The sequence below is a fragment of the Lynx rufus genome, unplaced genomic scaffold (assembly GCF_022079265.1).
Source record: "Lynx rufus isolate CCGP_SWC_20201006 ecotype Redwood Valley unplaced genomic scaffold, mLynRuf1.p SCAF_1, whole genome shotgun sequence".
Classification (NCBI taxonomy): Eukaryota; Metazoa; Chordata; class Mammalia; order Carnivora; family Felidae; genus Lynx; species Lynx rufus.
The window spans coordinates 132,781,029-132,806,021 of NW_025814823.1; the positions used below are offsets into that span (position 1 = coordinate 132,781,029).

A 24,993-nucleotide genomic window follows, 5' to 3' on the forward strand; every position below is an offset into this window, starting at 1 on the left:
TTGGTTGCATTTCTATACACCAATAATAAAGCAACAGAAAGAGAAATCAAGAAATCGATCCCATTTGCAATTGCACAAAGAATCATAGAATACCTAGGAATAAACCTAACCAAAGATGTTAAAGATCTGTATGCTGAAAACTATAGAAAACTTATGAAAGAAATTGAAGAAGACATAAAGAAATGGAAAAACTTTTCCATTGAATTGGAAGAACAAATATTGTTAAAATGTCAGTAGTACCCAAAGCAATCTACAGTGCAGTCCCAATCAAAATTGTACCAGCATTCTTCTCAGACCTAGAACAGACAATCCTAAAATTTGTATGGAACCACAAAAGACCCTAAATAGCCAAAAAATGAAGTAGAAAGTTAGAAACAGCTACCCGAACACTTCCCATGCCAGGTCAGTGATCTTTACCTGTTAAATATTCTGCTTGATATATAGTCCTGTTTTGAATTCCCATAAGATGTTTCTGGTAAGGCCTTACATTCTGGGTTTATGACCCTAAGCTTATAATTAATCATACAGAGAATTATTTTTTAATGTTTATTTATTTATGTTGAGAGAAGCGAGAAATCAGGATAGGGGCAGAGAGAGAGAGAGAGAGAGAAAGAATCCCAAGCAGGCTCTGTGCAGCACAGAGCCTGATGTGGAGCTCTGTCTCATAAACCCTGAGATTTTGACCTAAACCAAAACCAACAGTCCTCTAATCAACTGAGCCACCCAATGCCCCCAGATAATTATTTTTGAATCAAGTGAATTTACCTGAGCTCAAATCTAATTCTGCCACCTGATATGTAGTCTTTTTAAAAAAGTTATAAACATATATATGTGTGTGTATGTGTATATATATGTGTGTACATGTATATATATATGTGTGTATATATATATATGTATATATACAAATATATATGTATACATATATATATATATGTATACATATATATATTTTGAGAGCACATGAGGAAGAGGGAGAGGGAGAATCTTAAGCAGGGTCCAGCCCAGGGTAGAGCCTGATGCAGGACTCCATCTCAGGACCTTGAGTGGAAATCAAATGTTCAATGCTTAACTGAGGCACCCAGGTGCCCCTATATAATCTTTTATAGGCAAATTATCCTCTGGAAGCATTATTCTTATGTATAAAAGGTGGACAGTGGTACCGAATTTGTAGTCCTGAGACTTGAATGTGTGATATCTAGCACAGTCTAGCACTAGTAAATGCTCATTAAATATTAGCTCTGCAAGTGATTTCAGAAATTTTAAGGTTAACATCTGTTGCCTATATCAGCAGCTATCTATGTATATTATGATTTTACTTTATTTTATTTTATTTTATATTATTTTATTTATTTATTTTTTTTAATGTTTATTGATTTTTGAGACAGAGAGAGACAGGGCATGAACAGGGGAGGGTCAGAGAGAGAGGGAGACACAGAATATGAAACAGGCTCCAGGCTCTGAGCTGTCAGCACAGAGCCTGATGCGGGGCTCGAACCCACGAACTGCGAGATCATGACCTGAGCCAAAGTCGGACGCCTAACTGACTGAGCCACCCAGGCGCCCCACTTTATTTTATTTTTAATTTTATTTTGTTTTTACTTTACTTAAGTAAGCTCTACACCCAGCATTGGGCTTGAACTTAGAACCCTGAGACCGAGAGCTACATGTTCTACCAATTGAGCCAGCCAGGCACCTCTCAAAAGCCATCTATTTAATACAACGTTGTTTAGTGCCCTTGGTTCATGAAACTTACATCTTCAAAATACCATTTACTTGAGGATTTGGATGAGTTACTAATTCTTTCATTTGGCAAAGATCTATTGAATATACTAGGTGCCAGAACCTATGTCAAGCAACAAAGCCACAAAACTAAACATAATACGTAAGAGCCTAAACCTCATGGACTTTGGATCATAGTGTTGTAAATAAGTACATATATCAGTCCATGATGAATACAAGGAGCTATGAAAGAAGTAGGTGAGCTGTTATTTCTTTTTTGAAAAGATGATGTTTAAGCTGAGACCAAGATGAGAAAGGTGTTAAATTTAATATGAATGATATAACTAGTTAGTAGTTAGGTGATACATGTTTACATATGCTAATGAATACCACTTATACTGTAAATAACCATTTAGGTCAATAGTCTAAAGTTTTGGGGGTTTGATTTGAATGAACATTTTTTTTTAGAGTTTGTTTATTTTGAAAGAGAGAGAGAGACAGAGAGAGAGCGTGAGCAGGGGAGGGGCAGAGAAGGAAAGAGAAAATCTCAAGCAGGCTCTGCACGTCAATGCAGAGCCTGACGGGGGGCTTGAACCCACAAACCATGAGATAGATCATGACCAGAGCCAAAACTAAGAGTTGGACACTTAACCGAGTCACTTAGGTACCCCTGCATTTTCTGAAATATTTTACAAGTTTGTATGATTTTTAATGTTATATTTTGGTCTTTATTTTGATGTGATCAAATGTCAGTCATTAGAAATAATTGAAAAAGATTTTCAGTAGTTAGCATGTTTCAATAGTTTCAATAGTTAGGATGTCCTATCCACACTAAACTAAATTACATAAATTTTCCCTTTTTGTGCTTAATTTTTGCCTGTTAACTATTTGATATGTAGGCATTTTACTTGATATTTGAAATGAATTTGTATATTAATTTTTTAAATTTTTTCTAGATAGCTAAACAGTTCTAGCAGTTTATAATGTTGATTTCTTTGGCTGCATCCTAATCTTTTTTTTTAAACTAATATATCTGTATAGTCTTACATTAATAAACCAATTAATTGATTTTAGACTTAAATGTTTTAATATATGGTAAATCCAGTTCTTCCTCATTTTTTCCCATTAATTTCCTTAGCTTATTTTTACTTGTTTTTCTAAACTTAGACAAATTCTTTTATGTCCCAAGAACAAATCTTAGTTTTAATTGGAATTTTAAAGAGCTATAGGTTAAGTGATACCTTTGTAATTTCTGTATAGAAAAATATTACTTACAGGTCCACTTATTGAACTTCCAGTGGCCAGTGATTAGAACTGAGAGAGAAAGCTCACAAAGATTCTTTTGGTGTAAAATTATGGTTTGATGTTCAAAATGGTGCATCAAAACTTTTTTCTCCGTAAGGCTGATATTTTCACAGTGAAGTCACTCAGGATATTTTTTAAAGTCTTGTTCTCATATACCTTAAGCTTTAAAATTCCTTTCTTTTCCACTTTTTCTATTATGTGGTATATTACATTTACAGTTTTATAATGAGGTTGTAAATAAATCATGTAAGATTTTTTGTTATAAATTACTATTTTAGTAATATTTAATAATAGTTTAGTGTTATTTGGGGAAGTACATAATATTTAGGAAGCTTTTAGGTTATATTTGATGTTAGTATAGAATTGAAATATACTCTCAACTTGGGAATACTGGCCCAAAGCAATATTAATATTTTTCTTTCTTCTTTTTTTTTTTAATTCACAGTGATGCGGTTAACTAAACCTACTTTATTCACCAATATTCCAGTAACATGTGAAGAAAAGGACTTACCTGGTATGCTTTGTTCTGTTTGCACCTAGGGAAAAGTTGCAGCCTGGACTGCCTGTATTACCTAGCAATAAGCATAGTCTTGCCAGTCTCATGCTCTTTGCTGCATTCTTTATTGTCTGGTTTTATATGATGTGAGTGGTGGCTTTCTAAGTGGTAGGTCTCACTCATAATTTCTTAGCCAAGAGACTGTTGCTATCCTATGGCAACAAGAGGAGTATATTCATAGTCATGATATTAAAATTTTATTTATCCTCAAATGTTCCATCAACATGTGTATTAGCATTCCCTTTATTTAAAATTATTGGAGTTATCTATATTTTATATTTCATGACCTTCATTTTCCTTTGTTTCTGAAGTGTTCATTCTCTGTGAAAGTAGAATTTTTTGGCAAACATTTGTTGTAGTGAAGGTTACAAACTAAATTTTTTTTAATTAAATATTTCTCCCAGCTATTTCTTTAATGGAAGTAAAACTCACAACATAGATGTTAGAATTTTCTGTTTTTCTCTTTCTATAGGAGATCTCTTTAACCAACTCATGAGAGATGATCCTTCAACTGTAAATGGTGCAGAAATTTTAATGTTGGGAGAAATGTTGACTTTACCACAGAATTTTGGGTAAGAATGATAACATTGACATAAAGCATGCAACGGTACTTCAAAGCCATTACAAATTATGTTTTCATAAAATAACTATGGAATGGAAAAATACTCCTGTACATTTAAGTGGTGTAAAAAAAAAAAAAGTTTTACCAAAATTATACTATATGATTCGGGGTAGTTTTTATTTAAAAAAAAAGAAAGAAAAGAAACCTACCAAAATATGAATAGGGGTTTCTAGGATGATAAAATTTTAACTTTCTTCTTTAGATCTTACTGTATTTTTTAATGACCATGTATTCCTTTTATTTTAACTGACTTAATCTAAATGTCTTTCAGAAGCAACTTTTTGTTCACTTACACAGCTCTTTCCCAGCATAAGTTATCAGACTTATCTTTTTATTAGGAACTCTCAATTTTTATTCCTTCTTACTGCTAGCTCTTCTCTTATTCTAGTTTATTAATGAGGTAGAAGCTTCTGGTTTCACTGTGTTTGCAACTGAGAGTGTTTAAGACCACATGGAATTTTTCAGGTTTTTAAAAAAAGGTTTACAGAATGTGACTAGTGTCTTGAAAGCTTGGAAATATATTCATATAAAAAATTCATGTAAAATATTTTTGTATTTTTTTGTAATACATATTTATAAACATGTATTTTTATAAAATATACTTCAATAAAAGCATAAGGTAAATCCAGTAATCATTATTTGTATTAGAACAACTTAGAAAAATAAAACAAATTGGTAAAAAATACTGACACCAATTACTTGGGTCTCCTCTAGAGTCAGGGAATAAGTTATTTCAAAAATTGTCTTTTTCTAGCCTCTTAAGTAATTAGTCAAAAGACCTTTAACATGGATCTGATTTTAGTGGCTTATATCTGAGGAAACTGGCTGTGCAGTAGTTGAGGGCTAGATATATATCATGTTTTATAGAATAAGTCAGTATTTTGAATTGTACTGGGTAATGAATGAGCTGATCTCTATCCTTTAGTAAATTCTTCTCCATTTAAAGTTCTCATTGGTGTTCAAGTAGAATATTTGTGTTAAAACTCAAATGCATTTCTGCCTAAAAGTTTATTTTATTTCACAGGAATATATTTTTGGGAGAGACCTTTTCCAGTTATATCAGCGTTCATAATGATAGCAATCAAGTTGTTAAAGATATATTAGTAAAAGTAAGTGGCATTCTTGTTTGGGATATATATTTTTTTTAGCTTGTTAATTTCTATTCTTATGTTTCTGAAACTTCATTAAAATGCATTTGATACTGGACTTCTTAATTGTCATTAACAACAAGCATTAACTGAACTCCTAAAGCTTTAAGATACTATGCTAAGCACAGAATCATTTTTCCTTGTCCTCCAAGGTTTGATAGCTTGGGTGAGAAAATGTACCAGTCACGGATTTAAATTTTTGTTAATAATTTGTAATAAACATAATAAAATTTGAAAGAGGAGGACAGATCACAGAGGATTGCATCAATCACAAAGGCCTATTGGAAGAGAAGGAACACAACAGGATTTTTAAAGAATGGTGGGATTTAGAGAAAAAGAGGGACATGATAATGAGGAGCAGAGGCATAGGAATCCATAATGTGTTCTTGTAGCAGTGAACAGAATTCACTTGATAGAAGTAGGTAAGGTTAGGGGGGCCTGGGTGGCTCAGTCAGTTAAGCGTCCAACTTTGGCTCAGGTCATGTTCTCACCGTTGGTTAGTTCGAGTCCCACATCGGGCTCTGTGCTATCAGTGCTGAGCCTGCTTCCAATCCTCTGTCCTCCTCTCTCTGTGTCCCTTACCTGCTCACTCTCTCTTTCTCACAAATAAACAACAACAAAAAAAAAAAAAAAAGAAGAAGAAGAAATAGGTAAAGTTATAGAGATGTGTAGTAGCCATAAAGTGGAGTATCTTGAAAGGTTATAGCTGAAGGTTTTAGCCTTTTTTTTCTTTTTTAAATTTAAGACAGTGGGCAGTCAGCAAAGGTATTCACACTGTGTTGGAAGATTGATATGAAAGCATTATATGGGATAGTTTATAGCAAATACACCAGTTAGAAGATTGTTACATTAGTTTAGAGATCAAGGGATAGGTGAGGCACCTGAGTGGCTCAGTTGGTTAAGCGTCTGACTTCGGCTCAGGCCATGATCTCATGGTTCACTGGTTCGAGCCATGCATCAGGCTCTGTGCTAATAGCCCAGAGCCTGGAGCCTGCTTCAGATTCTGTGTCTCCCTCTCTATCTGTCCCTCCCCCATTCATGCTCTGTCAGAAATAAATAAAACACTAAAAAAATTTATTTTTTTTAATAAAAAAGAAGTCAAGAGGTAGACTATGCTAACTCAAACAATCTGAAATTTATTCAGAAAGAGAAAGGACATAAAGTAAAAATTTACTGTAGGTCAGAGAGAAGGCACCAAAGCTGTCTTCACATGGTGAGTTTAGATTACTAGAGCATTGCCAAAAGGGAAGTCCCATGAAAATGAGCTTGAAATGGCTCCTGTGTGGTTCAGTCAGTTGAGCGTTTGACTTTAGCTGAGGTCATGATCTCCAGGGTTTGTGAGTTTGAGTCCCATATCGGGCTCCCTGCTGTCAGCACAGAGACCTTTGGATCCTCTATCCCCCTCTCTTTCTGCTCCTCCCCCACTGACGCTCTCTCTTTCAAAAATAAACATTAAAAAATATTAGCTTGAAAATATCAGCAAGTATTAGAATTGAAAAGGTCCTCGGAGAGCCAATAATGCCAAATTTCATATATTACCCAACTTCCAGAAACTGGATGCAAAATGTATGTTTGTTATACTATGAATGGAGTTGCTGCCTTTTATTAGGTCGGGTTGGCAGACTATATAGCATATTGGCCAAATTTGGTCTCTTGCCTGTTGTTATAGGGCCTTTGTACTAGGAATGGTTTCTTCATTCTCAAATGATTGAAAAGAAACAATCTTACTTTGTTAGGTGAAAATTATATGAAATTCAAATGTCAGTCTCCATGAATAAAATTTTATTGGCACCCAGCCACAGTCATTCATTTATGTGTCATCTGTGGCACATTTCAAGCTACAACTGGGGAGTTCTAAAGTCTAAAGTATTTGGTATCTGAGCTTTAAAGAAAAAGTTTGCCAGCTTCTACATTTATTATGAAAAGGTCTGACTCTGAGAACTTTGAGAACATACACTTTTTTCCTGGCATTTCAGTAAAGGATGAATTTATTTTCATAAGGTGAGTGAATCAGCAAATGCATATGATTTAAGTTAATATTGAAAAGAACAAGCAATATAATAGCATACTTACTGTAAAATATGTATTTATATTTCTGTTGGCTTTATTCAATTTTAATTTCCATAAAGATAGGGGTGTTTAATAATAATAGTAGCTAATGTTTATTGAACAGTGCAGTGCCCACCCAAGAGTTATCTTAGTTTCTCAGGTAAGACATTAAGATTCACGATATGCACAGAAGCCATTTTTGACTTAAAAATAACTTAAGAGGATATAGGTCAGGAAGCACAGCATAATATTCACCTATATTTTCATTTTTATGTTGTCTATCAAATTTTAGGTGTCGATATTTTGGTTGCTTAATGAAAGATTTAGATAATTTTCCTTCATTTTCACTGCCTTGGAGCAATATATTTGGAGCATTTAGACTATCTGGTTTTTGTAGGGTGTATAGAATTCTGTGAAATCTTATGGACTTGTGTGTCTTATAGGGGAAGTTTCTTGATAGCATTTGCACTTTCATTCCTGTGATCAGTTTGTTTAAGCTTTCTATGTCTAATGTTATATAACAGTTTGTGAGACTGTTTCATTCTAGGAAATGATTCACTTGAGGTAGATTTTCAAATTTATTTGCATACAGGTCTGCAAAGTAGTCTCTTAAAAATTTCTTCTCTTTTGGTGTTACTTTCCCCTGGTTATTCCTTATTTTATATAATTTTGCTTCCTTTATTTTTTTCCTCTTGATTAAACTAGCTCATGGTTCATATATTTTAATTTTTTTTCAAAAAAGGAATTTTTGTTATTTATATTTAATGTTTTTTCTCTACCTCATTGATTTCTGCTTTTAATGAGCTCCGTTCTTGTGCTTCTGATTATTTACCTTGTTCTTTTCTAGCTTTTCATCTAGGGATTTAATTTTTAAGTTTTTATTCTTTTATTTCTGTTGATAAAAGTGAATTTTCTTCTGATTGACTGCTTGAAATATATCCTGCAGATTCTGATATGTAGCGTTTTCATTATGACTATTTTTAAAGAATTCTATCATTTTATTTGTATTTCCTCTTTTACCCAAGAGTTGTTTAATAGATTTTTCAGATATTAAACTGTTGTTTAATAGGCTTTTTTGTTCTCTAATGCTAATGATCTATAGTTTAATTGCATCATAATCAGTTTTGTTATTGTTTTATTCCAGTAGAACTTGTTAATGTTTTCTTTGTGACCTAATATTAATTTTTAATGAATATCATATATGTATTTGAGAAGAAGGTGTATTTTCTATTAGCCATGGTAAAGTTAGATATGTACTGTTGGTGTTGTTAGGTCTCCTGTACCTTTACTTCCCCTTTTTTTTTTTTTTTTTTTTTTTGGTCAGCTTGATCTTATACTGAAAGTGACATGTTAATCTCATATTGTTAATGTGTTTCTATTTATATCTTTTATACTTTTTACTTTATAAAGGCAATGCTGTTTGGTTCATAGGTATTTATACTTATTCTTCATTTTGAATTGCGGCTTATAGCACTAAAAGTTTCCTCCTTTGCCATGCTTTTTGGCTTGTATCTTAGTTGTGGTGTCTATATCCCTATCCCTGTTTTGTTACTATTTCCATTTGCCTGAAGTGCTTTTGTCCATCTTTTTAATTTTAGCCTTTAGCAATTATTTTTATTTATGTCTCTTTTATACAACATATAATTGGGTCATTGTGAGCTGTATGGGATTTTTTATTAGATGAATTAAGTGCACTCACATGTACGTATAAGTTTATGTGCTTGATTTCCAATATGTCACATTATTTTCTATTTAAATATTAAGTGTATTATATTCTAACTGCTATGGGTTTTTTCTTCACACAATGTGTTTTCATTATTTTCAAATAATTTTTGTATATAGGAAGGTTTTTATTTTTGTTTTAGTTTTTGCCTTTATATTTATGCCTTTTATGATATTTCCCCTTACCTGTTTCTTACCTAACTGCTTACTGTAAAGCTTTTAGTCTTTAATATCATCCTTTATCTCTTACCTATTGCTCATACCACTTTCCTTTTTCCCTTTCTTATCTCTTCCCATTTTTATTTGCATATTGATTGGACAGAGATTTCTCAAGTAGATTGCTCAGGACATGCTTGTGGGTATAATATTCTCTGAGCCTTTACATGTTCAAAAATGGTTCTATACTTGGGGTGCCTGGGTAGCTCAGTTGGTTAAGCATCTGACTTCGCTCAGGTCATGATCTCACAGTTTGTGAGTTCGAGCCCTGCGTCGGGCTCTGTGCCGATGGCTTGGAGCCTGGAGCCTGGAGCCTGCTTCAGATTCTGTGTCTCCCTCTCTCTGCCCCTCACCCGCTCACACTCTGTCTCTTTCTCTCAAAACTAAATAAACATTAAAAAAAATAATTAAAAAATGGTTCTATACTTGAAGGACAGTTTGGCTGGATATAAAATCCTTTGTTTACATTTTCTTTGTGTTTTCTGAAAATGCTACTCCTTTGTTACTTAGCTATATATGTTGTGGGGTTTTTTTCTCTTTTTAAATGTTTATTTTTATTTTTGAGAGAAAGTGTGAGCGGGGGTGGGGCAGAGAGAGAGAGGGAGACAAAGGATCCCAACCAGGCTCTACACTGACAGCAACAAGCCCAATTCAGGGCTCAAACTCACAAACCACAAGATCATGACCTGAGCCAAAGTCAGACACTCAGCTGAGCCACCCAGGTACCCCTGTATATGTTATTTTTGAGGGGACTAATGCCAGTCTAATTTTTTTGCTTTTTAAGTTATTTGATAATTTTTTCCTGGTGGCCCTGGGGATTTTTTTTTCTGTATGTTTTAGAATTGGCCTTTTGATATAATATCTCTGATACCAAGTGGACTCTTTCAAAATGTAGATTTAGATCTGTTATTGCTAGAAAGTTTTCATGGATTATATTTTAATAGTTTTATTCCATTATTTCCTTTGGCATATCACATTTTTAATATGATTTGTATGTTTTCTATCTTTATCTTTCCTGAATTCAATCAATTATTTACATTCTTCTCTAAAAAAAATTTAGCCCCACACTAAAGCAACAACAGTAACAAAACAACAAACCAAAAAATGTTTAGCCTTAGTTTTAAAATTTCTCATTTCTGGAGTGCCTGGGTGGCTCAGCCAGTTAAGCAGCCAACTCTTGATTTTGGCTCAGGTCATAATGTCACAGTTGTGAGTTCAAGCCCTGCATTAAGCTTTGTGCTCACAGTGTGGAGCCTGCTTCCAATTCTCTGTCTCCCTCAATCTGCCCCTCCCCACTCTCAAAAATAAATAAACATTAAAAAACTTTTTTAAAGTTCTCGTTTCAGGTGTTTTTTCATATTTCAAAAATTTTTTGAGAGTATTTAATTCACTTTGAGTGTTTTACAGTTTTCTTCTGCTTCACTATTGGTTTTGTGTGGCATTTTTTATCAGTAAATTATTTCATTTCTTATCTTTCTTCTTTTTACAATATTTTTGTATAGGTGAAGATAATTGGTGGCTTTTGATTCTGTGAAATGCAGTTTGGGTGCTTTGATGTTCCTTATTCAAAAACACCCTCTTAAAGCAGTGGGAGCAAAGTATGGTTTCTTTATCGTGTAGATTTTGGTAGAGTAAGAAAGGGTTGTGTGTTCTCACATTTTCGCTTTTCATATGAATTGTAGTGTCCTAAATTTTTCTTCCTCACTGCACAGTTTCCAAAAAGCGTCTCTCTTTTTTTAACTCTTTTTCTCCTGAAGTGTTTTCTTTCCAAGAGTGTCTCTTCACAAACATGGTTAAGACCCTTTCCTGAAGACTGTGCTCTCATCTTCCAGAAATGCTATTTATTTCTCAGCACTTTCACACTTAGAATAAACTTTGTCTTTCTGGAAATGGTTTAGATCATCTCTACTCTTCTCTCTATTCTTAGCTGTCTCTTCAGCTCAACTTTTCCTGGACTTTTCTTAATCTTTGCAAAGGCTCATGGCAAGAGTATGAGAAACAGCTTGTAAAAATTTGGTACATGTGTACTTATAGGTAATTTGAAGTTTGGACTTTTGCTGCCTTCTGATTATACAAACACAAGGTTTAATATAGATTTATTTGCTTTTGTTGTGTGTTTTGTTTCTGTTTTAAGGATGACTTGAGAAGTTCACAATTACACTGCTGCTATTACCTCAGCTACCCAGAATTCTACCCTCAAAGGTTTAACTTTTTTTTAAGGTTATTCATTTATTTTTGAGAGAGAGAGAGAGAGAGAGCATGAGCAGGGGAGGGGCAGAGAGAGAGGGAGAAAATCCAAAGCAGGCTCCACACTGTCAGCAAAGAGCCCCACTCAATGGGGGGCTGGAATTTACAGACTGTGAAATTGTGAGCTGAGCCAAAGTCAGATGCTTAACTGACTGAGCCACCCAGGTGCCTCAAAGCTTTAATTTTGTGTAGCTCTTCAATTTTGGAATCCTGGAAAAGAGACTGTGAATCTGTACTTTTTTTATTCTTTTACTATCAGGTTAGTGTTGTTTTTGAGAATAAATATGCTTATAATAATCTACCATGTTTAACTAGAAACCACTAGGGTTTTTTTGTTTTTGTTTTGGGGGGGGGGCAAGTGAGTAAGGGGCAAAGAGAGAGAGAGAAAGGGAGAGAGAGAAGCAGGCCTCATCTCAAGCAGAACTTGAACTCATGAACCCTGAGATCATGACCTGAGCCGAAGTCAGATGCTTGACCAACTGAGCCATAAGTTTTTTGGTTTTTTTTTAAATGTTTATCTTGAGAGAGAGAAAGCATGTGCATGAGTGGAGAAGGGAGAGAGAGAATCCCACAGAGCACAGAGCCTGATGTGGGCCTTAATCCCACAAACCGTGAGTGAGATCATGACTTGAGCCAAAATCAAAAGTCACATGCCTAACCGACTGAGTCACCCAGGCACCCCTATTTGTTTGGTTTTTAATTGATAAAAAAAAATTCCGTGTCTGAAAACTTTAGCATGTTACATAAAAAAAATAGTGTTCTATAAACAAAAACAATGTACTTAGTGTACTATAAACGAAAAATAATAGATAACCTTTATGGTCTATACCAGTAGTTTATTAATATCATCTGGAGGGCTTGTTAAAATGCTGATTGCTGAGGCTTATTCCCAGAGTTTCTGATTTGATCAGCTGAAATGGTGCCCAAGAATTTCTATTTCTAACGTGTTCCAGGTACATTCCTAGTTGCTAGAGTTATAGCAGGAAACAGACAAGGCCTCTATTCTCTTGAAGCTTATTCTAGATCTTTGAAATTTTTTTCTCTCTTCCTGAATATAAATCCCTTAATTATACCAAACTTTCTTTTTTTTTTTTATTAAAAAAAATTTTTTTTACTGTTTATTTATTTTTGAGAGAGAGAGAGAGAGAGAGTGTGTGAACGGGGGGAGGGGGCGGGGAGGGGAGCAGAGAGAGGGAGACAGAGGATCCAAAGCGAGCTCTGTGCTGACAGCAAGGAGCCCCATGCAGGGCTCAAACCCATGAATCATAGATCATGACCTGAGCTGAAGTTGAATGTTCAACCAATTGAGCCAACCACACACGCCCCCAAACTCTTTCTTAATGGCCTCTGAAGACTTACCTGAAATGCTTCCTTCTCTCCTCACCTTCCCCTTGGCCTGTTCAAATTCTACTCATCCAAAAATGAATTTGCAGCATAGAGCCTATCCTGCATTTTAAATTGTATTCTCCTACCCCAAGCCAGCCTTCCATTTCTTCTATTATTTTCCCCAAACATTTCAATTCAGCAGGGCCAGGGATTTTGGTCTGTTTTGTTTACTGATGTTTCTCCAGCTCCTGGAGAAGTCTTGGCAGAGAGAATAAGGAAATAAATGTTTGGTGCAGCACTATTTATAATAGTGAAAAAGGAGAAAGATAAAAATGTTCAGCCATATATAAATTAACACTGTTATTATGATTAATGTTTACAAAATGACACACAGGAAAACATATTGGACAGAAAGTCCATGAGTTTGGCTGTTTCTTTTTTTTCCCCTTCTCTGATTTCTAAAATGTTTAAGAAATTTTTAATCTCAGCCCCATTACTTATTAGTTGTATAACCTTGGGGAAGTTGTTACTTCTCTGTGCCTTGGAGGAATAGTGGGACTAGTAGGAATAGTACAACTATTAGGAATATAGGAATAGGAATAGCACGATTACCTACTTGAGGATTGTGACTATTGAGTGAGTAATGTGCTTAGAGCAAGGCCTTGCACATGGAAGGTGCCCAATAAATTTTTGTACTACTATTAAATAACTGAATATGATGACCAAAGACATAGCACTAATAAGTATCCCACTTCAAAGTGCCTAGCATTAAGAACGTTAGATTAGAATTAACTGTAGAAAATCTGTTAGTTTTTTTTTTTTTTTAAAGAAACAGAAACTTGGAATCCTAGCTTTTATGTAAAAACCTCCCCAATCCCCATGGCCGAACGTGATCTTCACTTTCTCTGAATTTTTCTTAACATTTCCTTCAATGTGTTATCATAACTTCATTCAGTGTTTAACAGATATTTCTTAATTGCCTACCATGATGTCAGGCATCAGGTTGTAGTAGTGAGCAATGGACGATAGAGGTTCCTGCCTTCACAGACCTTACATTTCTGGTAGGGTAGGCAGAAACAGGGATACAAAATCATGTAAATAAGGTAACTATAGATTGTGGTAAATGTTACAAGGGAAGTTAAGTTTGAATGTGACAAAGTAAGTGAGATTAAGGGAGGATGCCATTTATGACAGAGTGAGAAGTGTTCAAAAAGAAAGAAAAAGGGGAACAAAATAGAAAACAACTGGGTGTTAATTTAGAGAAGGTAGTCCTTTCTTCGTTGATGACTTTAATGCTGATCTCTAGTTGTACAGATAACATCTAATATTGTTTTGAATAGTTATTTTTATTTTAGTATTATATACACACATCTGTATTTGTTTCTGGAATACCCATCTGTATATGTGTTTTACAACCATATGTTCATATTGATGCCTCAAATTCCAACTCAGCATCAAAAGTTCATTGCAGCCTTTTCCATTTTTTTGTTTGTACTTTCTTTTTCTCCAAAAGTGAGAAACTTCTCTCTTGTTAGCCATATTTTTTTGTTTAGTCTTAGCATACACATAACCGTTTCAGAATTGCTAACCCATACCCTGTGAACAAGCAAATGTACTAGCTAGAGTACATTCTAGCTAGTGTACCATTCTTTTTGTCTCTAGCTTTTGTTTGCCAGACTTACTTAGGTTAGTTCATTTTTTGTCACCCTTTCCCCCTGACTATGATTGTGTTCATTTGGTACTGTTTGTGTTCCATTTCACATTCCCCCTGCCCTCCTGGCTGATTGTATTTAATTTTGGTGCGTGTGAACCATTACCATGGTTCTAAGTTTCAGAACTAAGTAGAAAGATTGCCACCAAGAAGTATTGCTCCCCCTCAATCCTACTTCCTTGTTCCTGTTCCCTTGGTCTTGTCATCCATACCTATCCACATCCTGTAGTGAACCAGTCTCATTTGGATTTTTCTGCCTCTTTCTTTCAAGGCTGATCTTCAGACAAGTTCTCAGCGTTTAAATCTTTCAGCCTCCAATGCTGCAGTGGCTGAACTTAAACCTGATTGTTGTATTGATGATGTCATACATCATGAAGTAAAGGAAATTGGAACACACATGTAAGGATTAATTTTACTAGTTCTTAAAGGCTTTTTCTTATATATGCCAGTATTTGAAATTTTTACTGTATGCCCACTTATCATTAAACCCTAAGACCCTACTTCAGAAGGAATTTTATGTTCCAGGTTTACATGCTTACCAGAAACAAACTTTAAACAAAATGTTTGTTTTGTAAGGAAAAATATCTTGATTTATTTTCATTTATTTCTAGTTTCCTATTTGCATCTATAGACAGCCCTATCCAAAAAATAACAAACCATGCAAACATTTAAAACCCAGGTACCACCCTGACTGAAAGTATGTTTATTATTTTTCAAATGCTGACAACTGATGTTAATAGCAGTTAATTAACTGATGTTAATTTTAAAGTCATGGTTTTTCAGTTATGTGTTTAACTGTGTTTGTATACTCTACCCTGAGAATTCAGAAAAACAGAACCAAAGTAAGACAAGCTATAAGAAAAAAAATCTCAAATTCTGTATTCCTGGCCTTTATATGTATTTGAATATGAATGCTCTATTTTCCTGTCTGAGAGGCAAATATGAAAATTTCAGCCATCTAAAGTAATTTTAGGCTTCTCCATCTGCCTTACCACCCCCACATCCAATCATTTTACAAAGTCCTGTTCTTACTAACTATATGTCATTATCCTCCCTTCTTCTTCTCCACTTAACATCACCATTTTTGCTTCTCTTCTTTGACTTAAAGAAGTATATAATATTAGCTATTAATCATTTCAATTTGGTGACCTCTCTTTTGTAGGCACTTCTTAGTGCATATACTCTGTGGTTGATATAAGCCTTAGAATCAAAATTTAAAGATTTCAGATTCCAGCTTCATCATTTATTAATTATGTGGTCTTAGATAAGTCACTTAACTCTACACTGACCTCCCACTACCCTTAGAAAATTCTGACTGCTTTGGCTTTACAGAGTTCTCTAGAGCCTAATCCTTACCAGCTGCTCTAGTTCTTACCTTTTCTCCTTCCTCCCTCCTTCTTTATACTGAGTCATACAGATGTTTCCTTTCTCCTCTGTGACTGGAAATATACTCTTCCCTCACAAAGGAATGCCTTTGTTATTTTGTTTACCTTAGTACTACTTCTTCATATCTCTGATTCACCACAACTTTCTCAAAGAGGCTTTCCTGACCTCCTACACTAGACCCCTTTTTATGTATTCTATAGCATTCACAGCTTACCATTGTTTTGGTCTTGTACTTAAAATTAATTACTTAGTACCTGTCATTTCCATTACACTTGATCTTAGCCAAAAGGCCGAGAAGCGATCCTGTCATTTCCATTAGAGTATGAGTTCCATGGAGTCGGCTACCAGAAGATATACCAGAGAACAGTAGTCAACCTTTGTTGAAATTGAGTTTACCAAAATGATATTAAATGCGTTAAATCCTCCTTTTAGAGAAAAAGAGACTCTTGTAGAATTAAATAACTCATAAATAATGACACGGAGCTCAAATCTATATCTGGCTTCAAAAAACTCATAACCTTGCTATTACTGCTTCCTACCGCGAGCACTTGAGAGCAGTTACTGTGCTTTGATCAACTCTGTATCCCTAGTATCTGGCTTATGGACAGTTACAAAGGAGAAATTAAATTACCTGTAATATCACCACTGAGTGTAACCACTATGAAAACATTAGTGTACTATTTTCCAGTCTTGTAAATGTTCATATATATATGAACATATATATATTATGAGTCGCTTGAGTCAGTATTCTTTGAAAACATTATTTTTAAGATGGTTTTATCTTACATACTTGGACCATATTCTTTAAATTTGTTTACCCTAATGTTGGACTTCACATTATTTCTAGTCTCCCACTATTAGAAATAACACAGTGGTAAGTTATTAACACAGTATGAGTTATTTCACACAGTGATGAATTAAATAACATAGTATTTCCTATGGTAGATTGCTTGAAGTGGGTTTACTATAGGAGCATGTAAGGATTTTTAAGACTGTTAGGGATTGTTTTCTAAATTTCTTTTTTTTTTTTTTTAATTTTTTTTTTCACCGTTTATTTATTTTTGGGACAGAGAGAGACAAAGCATAAACAGGGGAGGGGCAGAGAGAGAGGAAGACACAGAATCGGAAACAGGCTCCAAGCTCCGAGCCATCAGCCCAGAGCCTGACGTGGGGCTCGAACTCACGGACTGCGAGATCATGACCTGGCTGAAGTCAGACGCTTAACCAACTGCGCCACCCAGGCGCCCCAGATTGTTTTCTAAATTTCTTACACCCACTAGCAATATAGATAGAGTCAGTTTCTCTATACCCTTGCCAACCTTGATGACATGTGTAAAGAATTTTTTCCAAATCTTAAGAGGTAGAAAATATTACCTCATTATTTTATTTCTTTGACTACTTGTGAGGCTGAACATTTTCACATTTTTGTTAGCCTGTTCTGGTGCTGTGATATACCTATGTATATCCTTTCCCTCTCCTTTGAGTAAGATACTAATGTTTTATTTACAAGAATTTCTCTTCATAATGTTAGAAGTATTTTATCCCATTTTGTCTGCTTTTCAATTTTGTTTCAGTGTTTTTTATTTATTCAGTTTGTAAATTTATAAGACTCTTTTCCTTTCCATTGCCCTTTAATATTAAAAAGTCTTTCCCTGTCCTGAAATTTTGATTTTGTAATTTTTTTTCTTGTAATTTTTGTGAACTTACTTTGTACGCTCAACTATTTGATTATTCTGGGATTTATTTTGGAATATATTTCACCTTTTTTTTTTTTTTTTTTTTTTTTTTTTTTTTTTTTCAACGTTTATTTATTTTTGGGACAGAGAGAGACAGAGCATGAACGGGGGAGGGGCAGAGAGAGAGGGAGACACAGAATCGGAAACAGGCTCCAGGCTCTGAGCCATCAGCCCAGAGCCCGACGCGGGGCTCGAACTCCCGGACCGCGAGATCGTGACCTGGCTGAAGTCGGACGCTTAACCGACTGCGCCACCCAGGCGCCCCTATATTTCACCTTTTGAAGGAAAAGTTTCTGACTTCCTGCTCCAAAAGAGTGTATTTAATTTTGCTAATTAGAACTTTCTTGTTCATGGAATTATATTATCTGCTGAAACTCTTTTTTTCCTACTCTAGGCCCATTTGGCTATACTTCCACATTATTGGTATTAATGTTTTTCCAGATTTGTGAGTAGAATTGAGGTGTATTGGATTTATTATTTAAAAACAAAATTGAAGATGATTCAGAGATATCTTTCTATTTCAGCCTGGTGTGTGCAGTGAGCTATACAACTCAGGGTGGAGAAAAAATGTATTTTAGAAAATTCTTCAAATTTCAGGTATTAAATATGACAATGGTAAATATTTTTTAGATGCCTTTTTTCCCTATGAAGTTATTCCTATGTATCTGCAGTGAAAACAGGCTCCAAATAGTGGAGCTTCATGTATTTGGATTTGTTATATTACTAGCAATCTAAAGTCAGAGTAAATTAAGTAAAAGCAGAGAAATTATCATTGTCAATGTAATATTTCATTTGAACATTTTTTTTAAGTTTTGTTTTTGTTTTGTTTTGGTTTTTTTTTGTAGTAATCTCTCCATCCAGCATGGGACTTATCATGACTCTGAGATCAAAAGTTGCACACTCTTCTGACTGAGCCAGCCAGGTGCCCCTCACTTGAAGATTTTTATCCATAAAATAATTGTTCTGTTTTTATGCCTTGACAAAACACACAAGAATATATGAGAGGGATGAAATGAGTGTAAAGTCCAGATAAAATCAATGTAAATAGTATCAAATTTCTAAACAAATTTTTAAATGAGAGATTATTGACTTGAGCTGAGTGGACTAGGCTTCCTTCTGGGATTCCGTGAGTCACTGAAATTGTAGGTAGAATTTTGTACTTATATACAACTTTCACTCCATGATCAATAATAGTTAAAAACCACTGGTTTACCATAGGCACATGTATGTGAGAAGGGATGGGATGACCATATACAGTTATCTAAATTAGATCTAGATACGATGCTGTGTATATTTTTCATACCTCTCTGTTTTTAAGTGGCAGAAAAAGTACTACCAGTAGGAAATAAGTAAATACGTACATACATACATACATACATACATACATGCATACATACCCACATTTATTTGGGGGCACATGGCTGGCTTATTAGGTGGAGCATATGAGTCTTGATCTCAGGGTTGTGAGTTTGAGTCCTACATTGGGCATAGAGATTACTTTAAAATATTTTTAAAAAATTTTTATAAAGGGAAAAATTTTTGCTATGACTTTGCTGCATCACACATTTAAGATTTTGCATGCCTTTTAAAAGAAAATAAGAGGTTTGCTTATTTTGATAAACACTTTTGTGAAATATAGAGAGAAAAATACATAAAATGTATATATTCAGTTTAGCAAAATATTATGAAATAAACACTTAATGTAATTCATGTAACTATCACCCACTCAAGAAATGATGGTTGTCTTTTAAAAATGCATTTGGGATTGTTTTTTGTTTTTGTTTGTTTTTGCAAAAATACTGCATACCTATTGGAAAAGTTTTTCACAGTTAAGATTGGAAAATGCCTTTGATAAATTTATGCCCTATGGTTTAAACAAACAAAGATAAATGGTCAAATGATAATAATCTCCTCTGATTGATATGCTTTATTAAACTAGGTTCTCAAACCATTGGATGTGAAAACCAAATTTTATAACGCAGAGGTAAGTGTTGGGTACTTAATGGGAATTCAGATTAAACAGTAAGATCTTTATTTGACTAAAATTCTGATACATTTCTTTTCATATTAAATTGCTTATATAACTGCACATTACTTGTAAAAAAATGAGCATAAATTTCAATCAAAAGAGAATAATTTCCTTGTAGATCTTTTAGTCTGCTGTGTTTAACTTACATAGAATCAGTGTATCTTGAATTTTACTCTCTCAAATTTTGTAAGGCTTTCACCCCCTTGCACTAAATGATTGCCCTGTACTTCCATGTAATGGTTATTGTTACTGTCTAAAAACATTAGCAATTTGTTCAGTATTTAGAGTGTGATTCTGATATCATAAAATTGAAGTAGTTGATCTAACCCTGCGAAAAAGATTTAATGTTCATGGAAAATATTGACAAATAGAGCTCATCAAATTAAATTCTTTGCCCTGGAAAATTAGGGTGTTAGCTACAGTTTGATTATTAAATTTCAGTGAATGGCTTGAAATAATTTTTGGGAGAAACAGGTTTGGCAAAAATATAGAAATATGTAACTTTTGGAATAGAAGATATCTTCTGTCCTAATAAAAGAGATAAAATAGACTTTGCCTAGGAGAAATGTCTTATTGCTTGGATTTCCTTTTAAAAATTCTACTTTATCTTGGCTTCTAAAGTTCCAGAAAAAGCAGATTTCCTAATAGGTCCCTTACTCCCGCAAAAATCATATCTTTCATACCACAGTGATAAATTCAAAAATATTTACAGTATTTTGAAATGAAAATTATATCTTTATTCCTCTAAGCCACATGATCAGAAATTTACAGTCATATGTCAAATTTCCTATGTATTTTTACCATCAACACCTGAGTTTTTATTCAATATAAAGTTTGTACTACTGGACATACCAAAACATGCCTAAGATAAGGAACCTGACCTGCAGTAAAGCCCTATTAGGAGAAAAGAAAAAAAGTGCATAAAATAATAAAACTATCTAATATAGTATATATAGTGAATCTAAAGTGAATGATATAAAAAGATGTGCTATAGGAAGTCTGGGGTTGAGATTTTAGAGTAGTGTTCAGGGAAGATGAGGAGGGGAACTAGAGGGAGGGTTTGGAAGTAACCTGTTGGAAACATAAAAGTATCAAAGTCGTGAAGGCATTCCTAGCAGAATTACAAATGCACATGGATTATTGAGTACTTAGTGAAGAATATACATATTTGATGGAAGGATACAGTCTCATCAAGGAGATTACTAGATATTTAAAGAGTTAACATTTCTTTTTCATGGGCAGGGGAGTTGGAATACTGCATACATGTTCTGGTTTTACTAGAATACTGTTGATTAATTATAGTATAGCTATTCAGCTTGGTGAATTTTAAGTGATCTTAATTTATCATTTTGCTGGGAAAGATTTCATCCATAATATGAGGGAGATGGGTAACTATTCTGTTAGAACACATATGTTTGAAAATTAGAAACAAATAGGGCTGTATGTGGGTCTTTTTTCCTATAATTGGGTTGTAGGAAGGCACATATTAAGCGGTTTTAGGCTTCCTTTGATGAAAATGTGGTGGTACAGTAAGATACTTGTCAAATAGTTTTATAACACTAATATTCACAGTGATTTGCATAGTTTTTTAAATTACTAGTTATTCCATGAATAATATTATAAAAGTGATATACTCCCCCAAAAGGAAGGACCACACCAAAAAGTAATGGGCTTTTCATTAATCCATGTCTTCTTTCAGTTTTCACTCATTTGTGTTTAATATTCTCTTTTCATAATCATAGTACCAATTGTGTTTGTTGCCTTTTTCAGTTAGCATTTATATGATCTGTAATCTTTGCCAACAAACGTCAGCTAAAAAAGTTTTAGTAAAATTCTGAACCTTTCAAAATAGAGATATCTTTAAAAACTAGGAGTGAAGGGGCACCTGGGTGGCTCATTTGGTTACGTATCCGACTCTTGATTTCAACTCAGGTCGTGATCTCACGGTTCGTGAGTTCAAGCCCCACATCCAGCTCTGTGCTGACAGTATGGAGCCTGCTTCATATTCTCTGTCTCCCTCTCTTTCTGTCCATCCCCAGTAATAAATAAACACATAAAAAAAACTAGGAGTGAACAAATAGAATCTTTAGGGTCTCTAAGATATTCAGTATTATAGCTATACTATAATTAATCAACAGTATTACAGTAAACCAGAAAGACAGAACACATGTAGTATTCCAACTCCCCTACCCACGATAAAGAGATGTTAACTCTTTAAACATCTACTAATCCCTTGATGAGACTGTATCCTTCCATCAAATATGTGTATTCTTCACTAAGTACTCAGTATTCCATGTGCCATAGTTCTTACACATTGACTTTTATTAGCCCCACATTTGTCTCGAACATGTTTTTCACATTGTTTCTAATAATTCTAGTAGTATGTGAATCACCTAAAGGAAAACAAATTTTATGAGAAACTTTGTTGTAGTCTTCTAAAATGGGAAAGAAGAATGGTGACATTAGAAACCAGGATTCAAACATTTGGTCACCTGCTGGGTATAGAGCTCTATCCCAGGTCCTAAAGGGAAATAAATATAAACTTGACATCTTCCCAGTCTTCATGGTACTTAGATTTGGTAGAGGAAATAAACATGACAAAACCACAGTGTAAGCACCATCCCCCAGATCATAAAGTGTACTTAGAACATCAAGAGGTGAAAAAGTATTTTTAGCTATGGGTTGGATGAAAAAGGCAACATTTATGATGGCCCTTGATAAATAAGTAGCCTTAGAAATATATATGAAAAAGAGACAAACTATGAAATATATTAACAAGAAGACAATAAACTTTCAGTTTTCAGAAGTGATCTAGCCCAGCATTTCTTGAAGTATAATGCATAGAACTCTAATCACTTAAGATGGTCCTTGAAAAAATGCTTCCATTATTAGGCAAATTTAGGAGAAGCTGTACAGTATATATCACCTGTGATGTGGATGATAATGTATAACCATTCTAAGATATCAATGAAAAATAACAGTATAGGTAACGAATTTATAGAACTACAAGGCATGGAATATACCTCTCTGTCACCCAAATGTGTCCTTGAATATTTGCTCGTGTTTAAATATTCACCGTGTTCTTCTCTATTCATTTAACCATAGCAGTTTCCCCTCTTTAGAAAAATGATTTGTCATATTTCTGTGTTACTTTCTGTTTACTTCCTTGTTTTACTAATGCTGTCTTGTTTAATAAATTTTAAAAAATGCAGAAATGCATTTTATTTAAAGTTAGTTATTCTTTTTCTTTAACATTTAATTCTGATTTTTCTAATTTTTCTTTTTTATTTTTCCATTAGAGTGACCTCAGTTCTGTGGTAATTTGATTTTTTATTATAAATTTATATGCTTTTCTTACTTACCACTTTTTGACTCTGCCTAATTAATCTCTCTGTACAAAACATAGTGGAAAAACAAAGTTAGTTGTGAATACCACTTATATGACTTTAAAAGAGGTAGATAATTTGTACTTTTTACATCATATTGGTTGTCTTACTCTGTGGGAAAAAAATTAGATGGAAGATTAAATTGTCATATTGAAACAGTTATGCTCTCACTTTTAGTGTTTTTCCTTTGGGTGTTTTTTTAAAAGAGGCATGTTAACTTTGTTTAAAATAGACTTGGGATTTTCAACAACTTCCTGTAAGGTTCTTTACTATAATTTTTTGAGTAAACTCTAGTTGAAATTTTTTCATCTTCAAATGCATAGTGGTTTTAGTTTTACGTCTGGGTCAGGTAAAGTTGGCCCTTTGACATTAGCAAACAGAAGAATATCAAATTTTCCCAAGTTGGCTAAAGTCATATTTTCAAATTTCTGTTTAATATAAGCGGCATTTGCTTATAATATGTGACTTACATAATAACAACATCGACTGCTGTAGCACAGAATTCTTAATTTTCCAAATGTCAAATGACTTTATACTAACTGTTCAAACTAACTTAATTTTCCATTATGCTGCTTGTTTTTCTTTCATTTTATCTAAGTTCTTCCTAAATTTAAGCAGAAAATTGCATTTTTAAATTTGAAATGTGGGTCTATGGTTATTTTTTTTAAAGCAATGGATTGATGGGATATATTTACCATATTCTGAGAAAAAGTAACAGAATAATAGCTATGAGTGGTACATTCTTTTAAACAGATAAGTCATTGTATTTCTATTTTCACTTGAGCACATGTGCCAAGAACTAAAGAATCTGTTTTAGTTTACATAATAATGCTTTATATTATATTCTTCATCATTATATTTTTACAAATGATTTCCATTTACCTGGATTTAATATATAAAAAGTTACATTAAGTGCCAAATTTCGGGGTCATAGTTTATTTTTTTTTCTTTCTGTATATATATTACTTTGAAATGTTTGAACAAAGTAATTATTGAATATGCTATATCATTTTTTAGACAAGTTTGTTTCACAAATGAACCAAGTTGTCTGTTATCCTTCATTTATGCACACAAAAAATCCAAATCACATAAAAAGAAGGATGTTTGCATAAATAATCTAAATTTCAATGCCTAAATTTTAGGAGTAAAAATTTTATATAAAAATATATATTTAAATTACCCATTCATAAAAATATTGCTGAATAGTATTAGTTTTCAAATTTGTCACTAAGACTACAAAATACCTTATGTTTGATTTAAAAGCTCTATGATAGTCAGGTATAATTCACATCCTTTTTTTCAGCCCTAAATATATGTGTAAAATAAACCAAGAAATCACTAATGACTGCTAACACACTGCTTTATTCAAAAAGTTAAATCCTATATGATTATAAAATAGACTATTCTTTGTACTGGTGGTACTTATACTTTCTAAATTGAAAAAATATGACCACTGAAACTATATTAATGATATGATGGAATATTATAATGACCTAATTCTATTAACATATCACTAAAATCATAGATGCATAGGTATATGCATACTACTAAATCACAGTTTAACATTTTAATGAGTTATTAGAAGATTTAGGATATTTGTCATTGAAATTCCAGTTAAAGAACTATTTTTGGATGTTGATAAAAAAATATAGTTATCCCCCATCCATTGTTTGACAAGTTATCAGTTAACTAACACTTGACTTTGCCCCTGTTAATTATGTTAGGGTGAAGATTTCTTTTCTTGCATTAATTATGATAACTTTAATTTGCAGGCATGAACTAATCACATTTGTGGTTAATATTTTTTCTTCGTATAGATCAGATATTTTTGTTGA

At 33.5% G+C, this 24,993-nt stretch overlaps 1 protein-coding gene across 4 annotated transcripts in view; it reads left to right on the forward strand.

Annotated features, from left to right (window-relative positions):
• TRAPPC13 (trafficking protein particle complex subunit 13) overlaps positions 1-24,993 on the forward strand; it is a 36,470-nt gene that overhangs the window by 5,589 nt on the left and 5,888 nt on the right. For 2 of the 4 annotated variants that reach the window (XM_047087210.1, XM_047087219.1), the window contains exons 2-8: positions 3,470-3,538; positions 4,053-4,152; positions 5,227-5,311; positions 14,893-15,020; positions 18,268-18,340; positions 19,683-19,727; positions 23,072-23,089. In XM_047087210.1, coding sequence (XP_046943166.1) covers positions 3,470-3,538; positions 4,053-4,152; positions 5,227-5,311; positions 14,893-15,020; positions 18,268-18,340; positions 19,683-19,727; positions 23,072-23,089 — 518 coding nt within the window. The remainder of the gene's footprint in view (positions 1-3,469; positions 3,539-4,052; positions 4,153-5,226; positions 5,312-14,892; positions 15,021-18,267; positions 18,341-19,682; positions 19,728-23,071; positions 23,090-24,993) is intronic. The other 2 variants (XM_047087228.1, XM_047087233.1) reach the window with 1 other exon arrangement.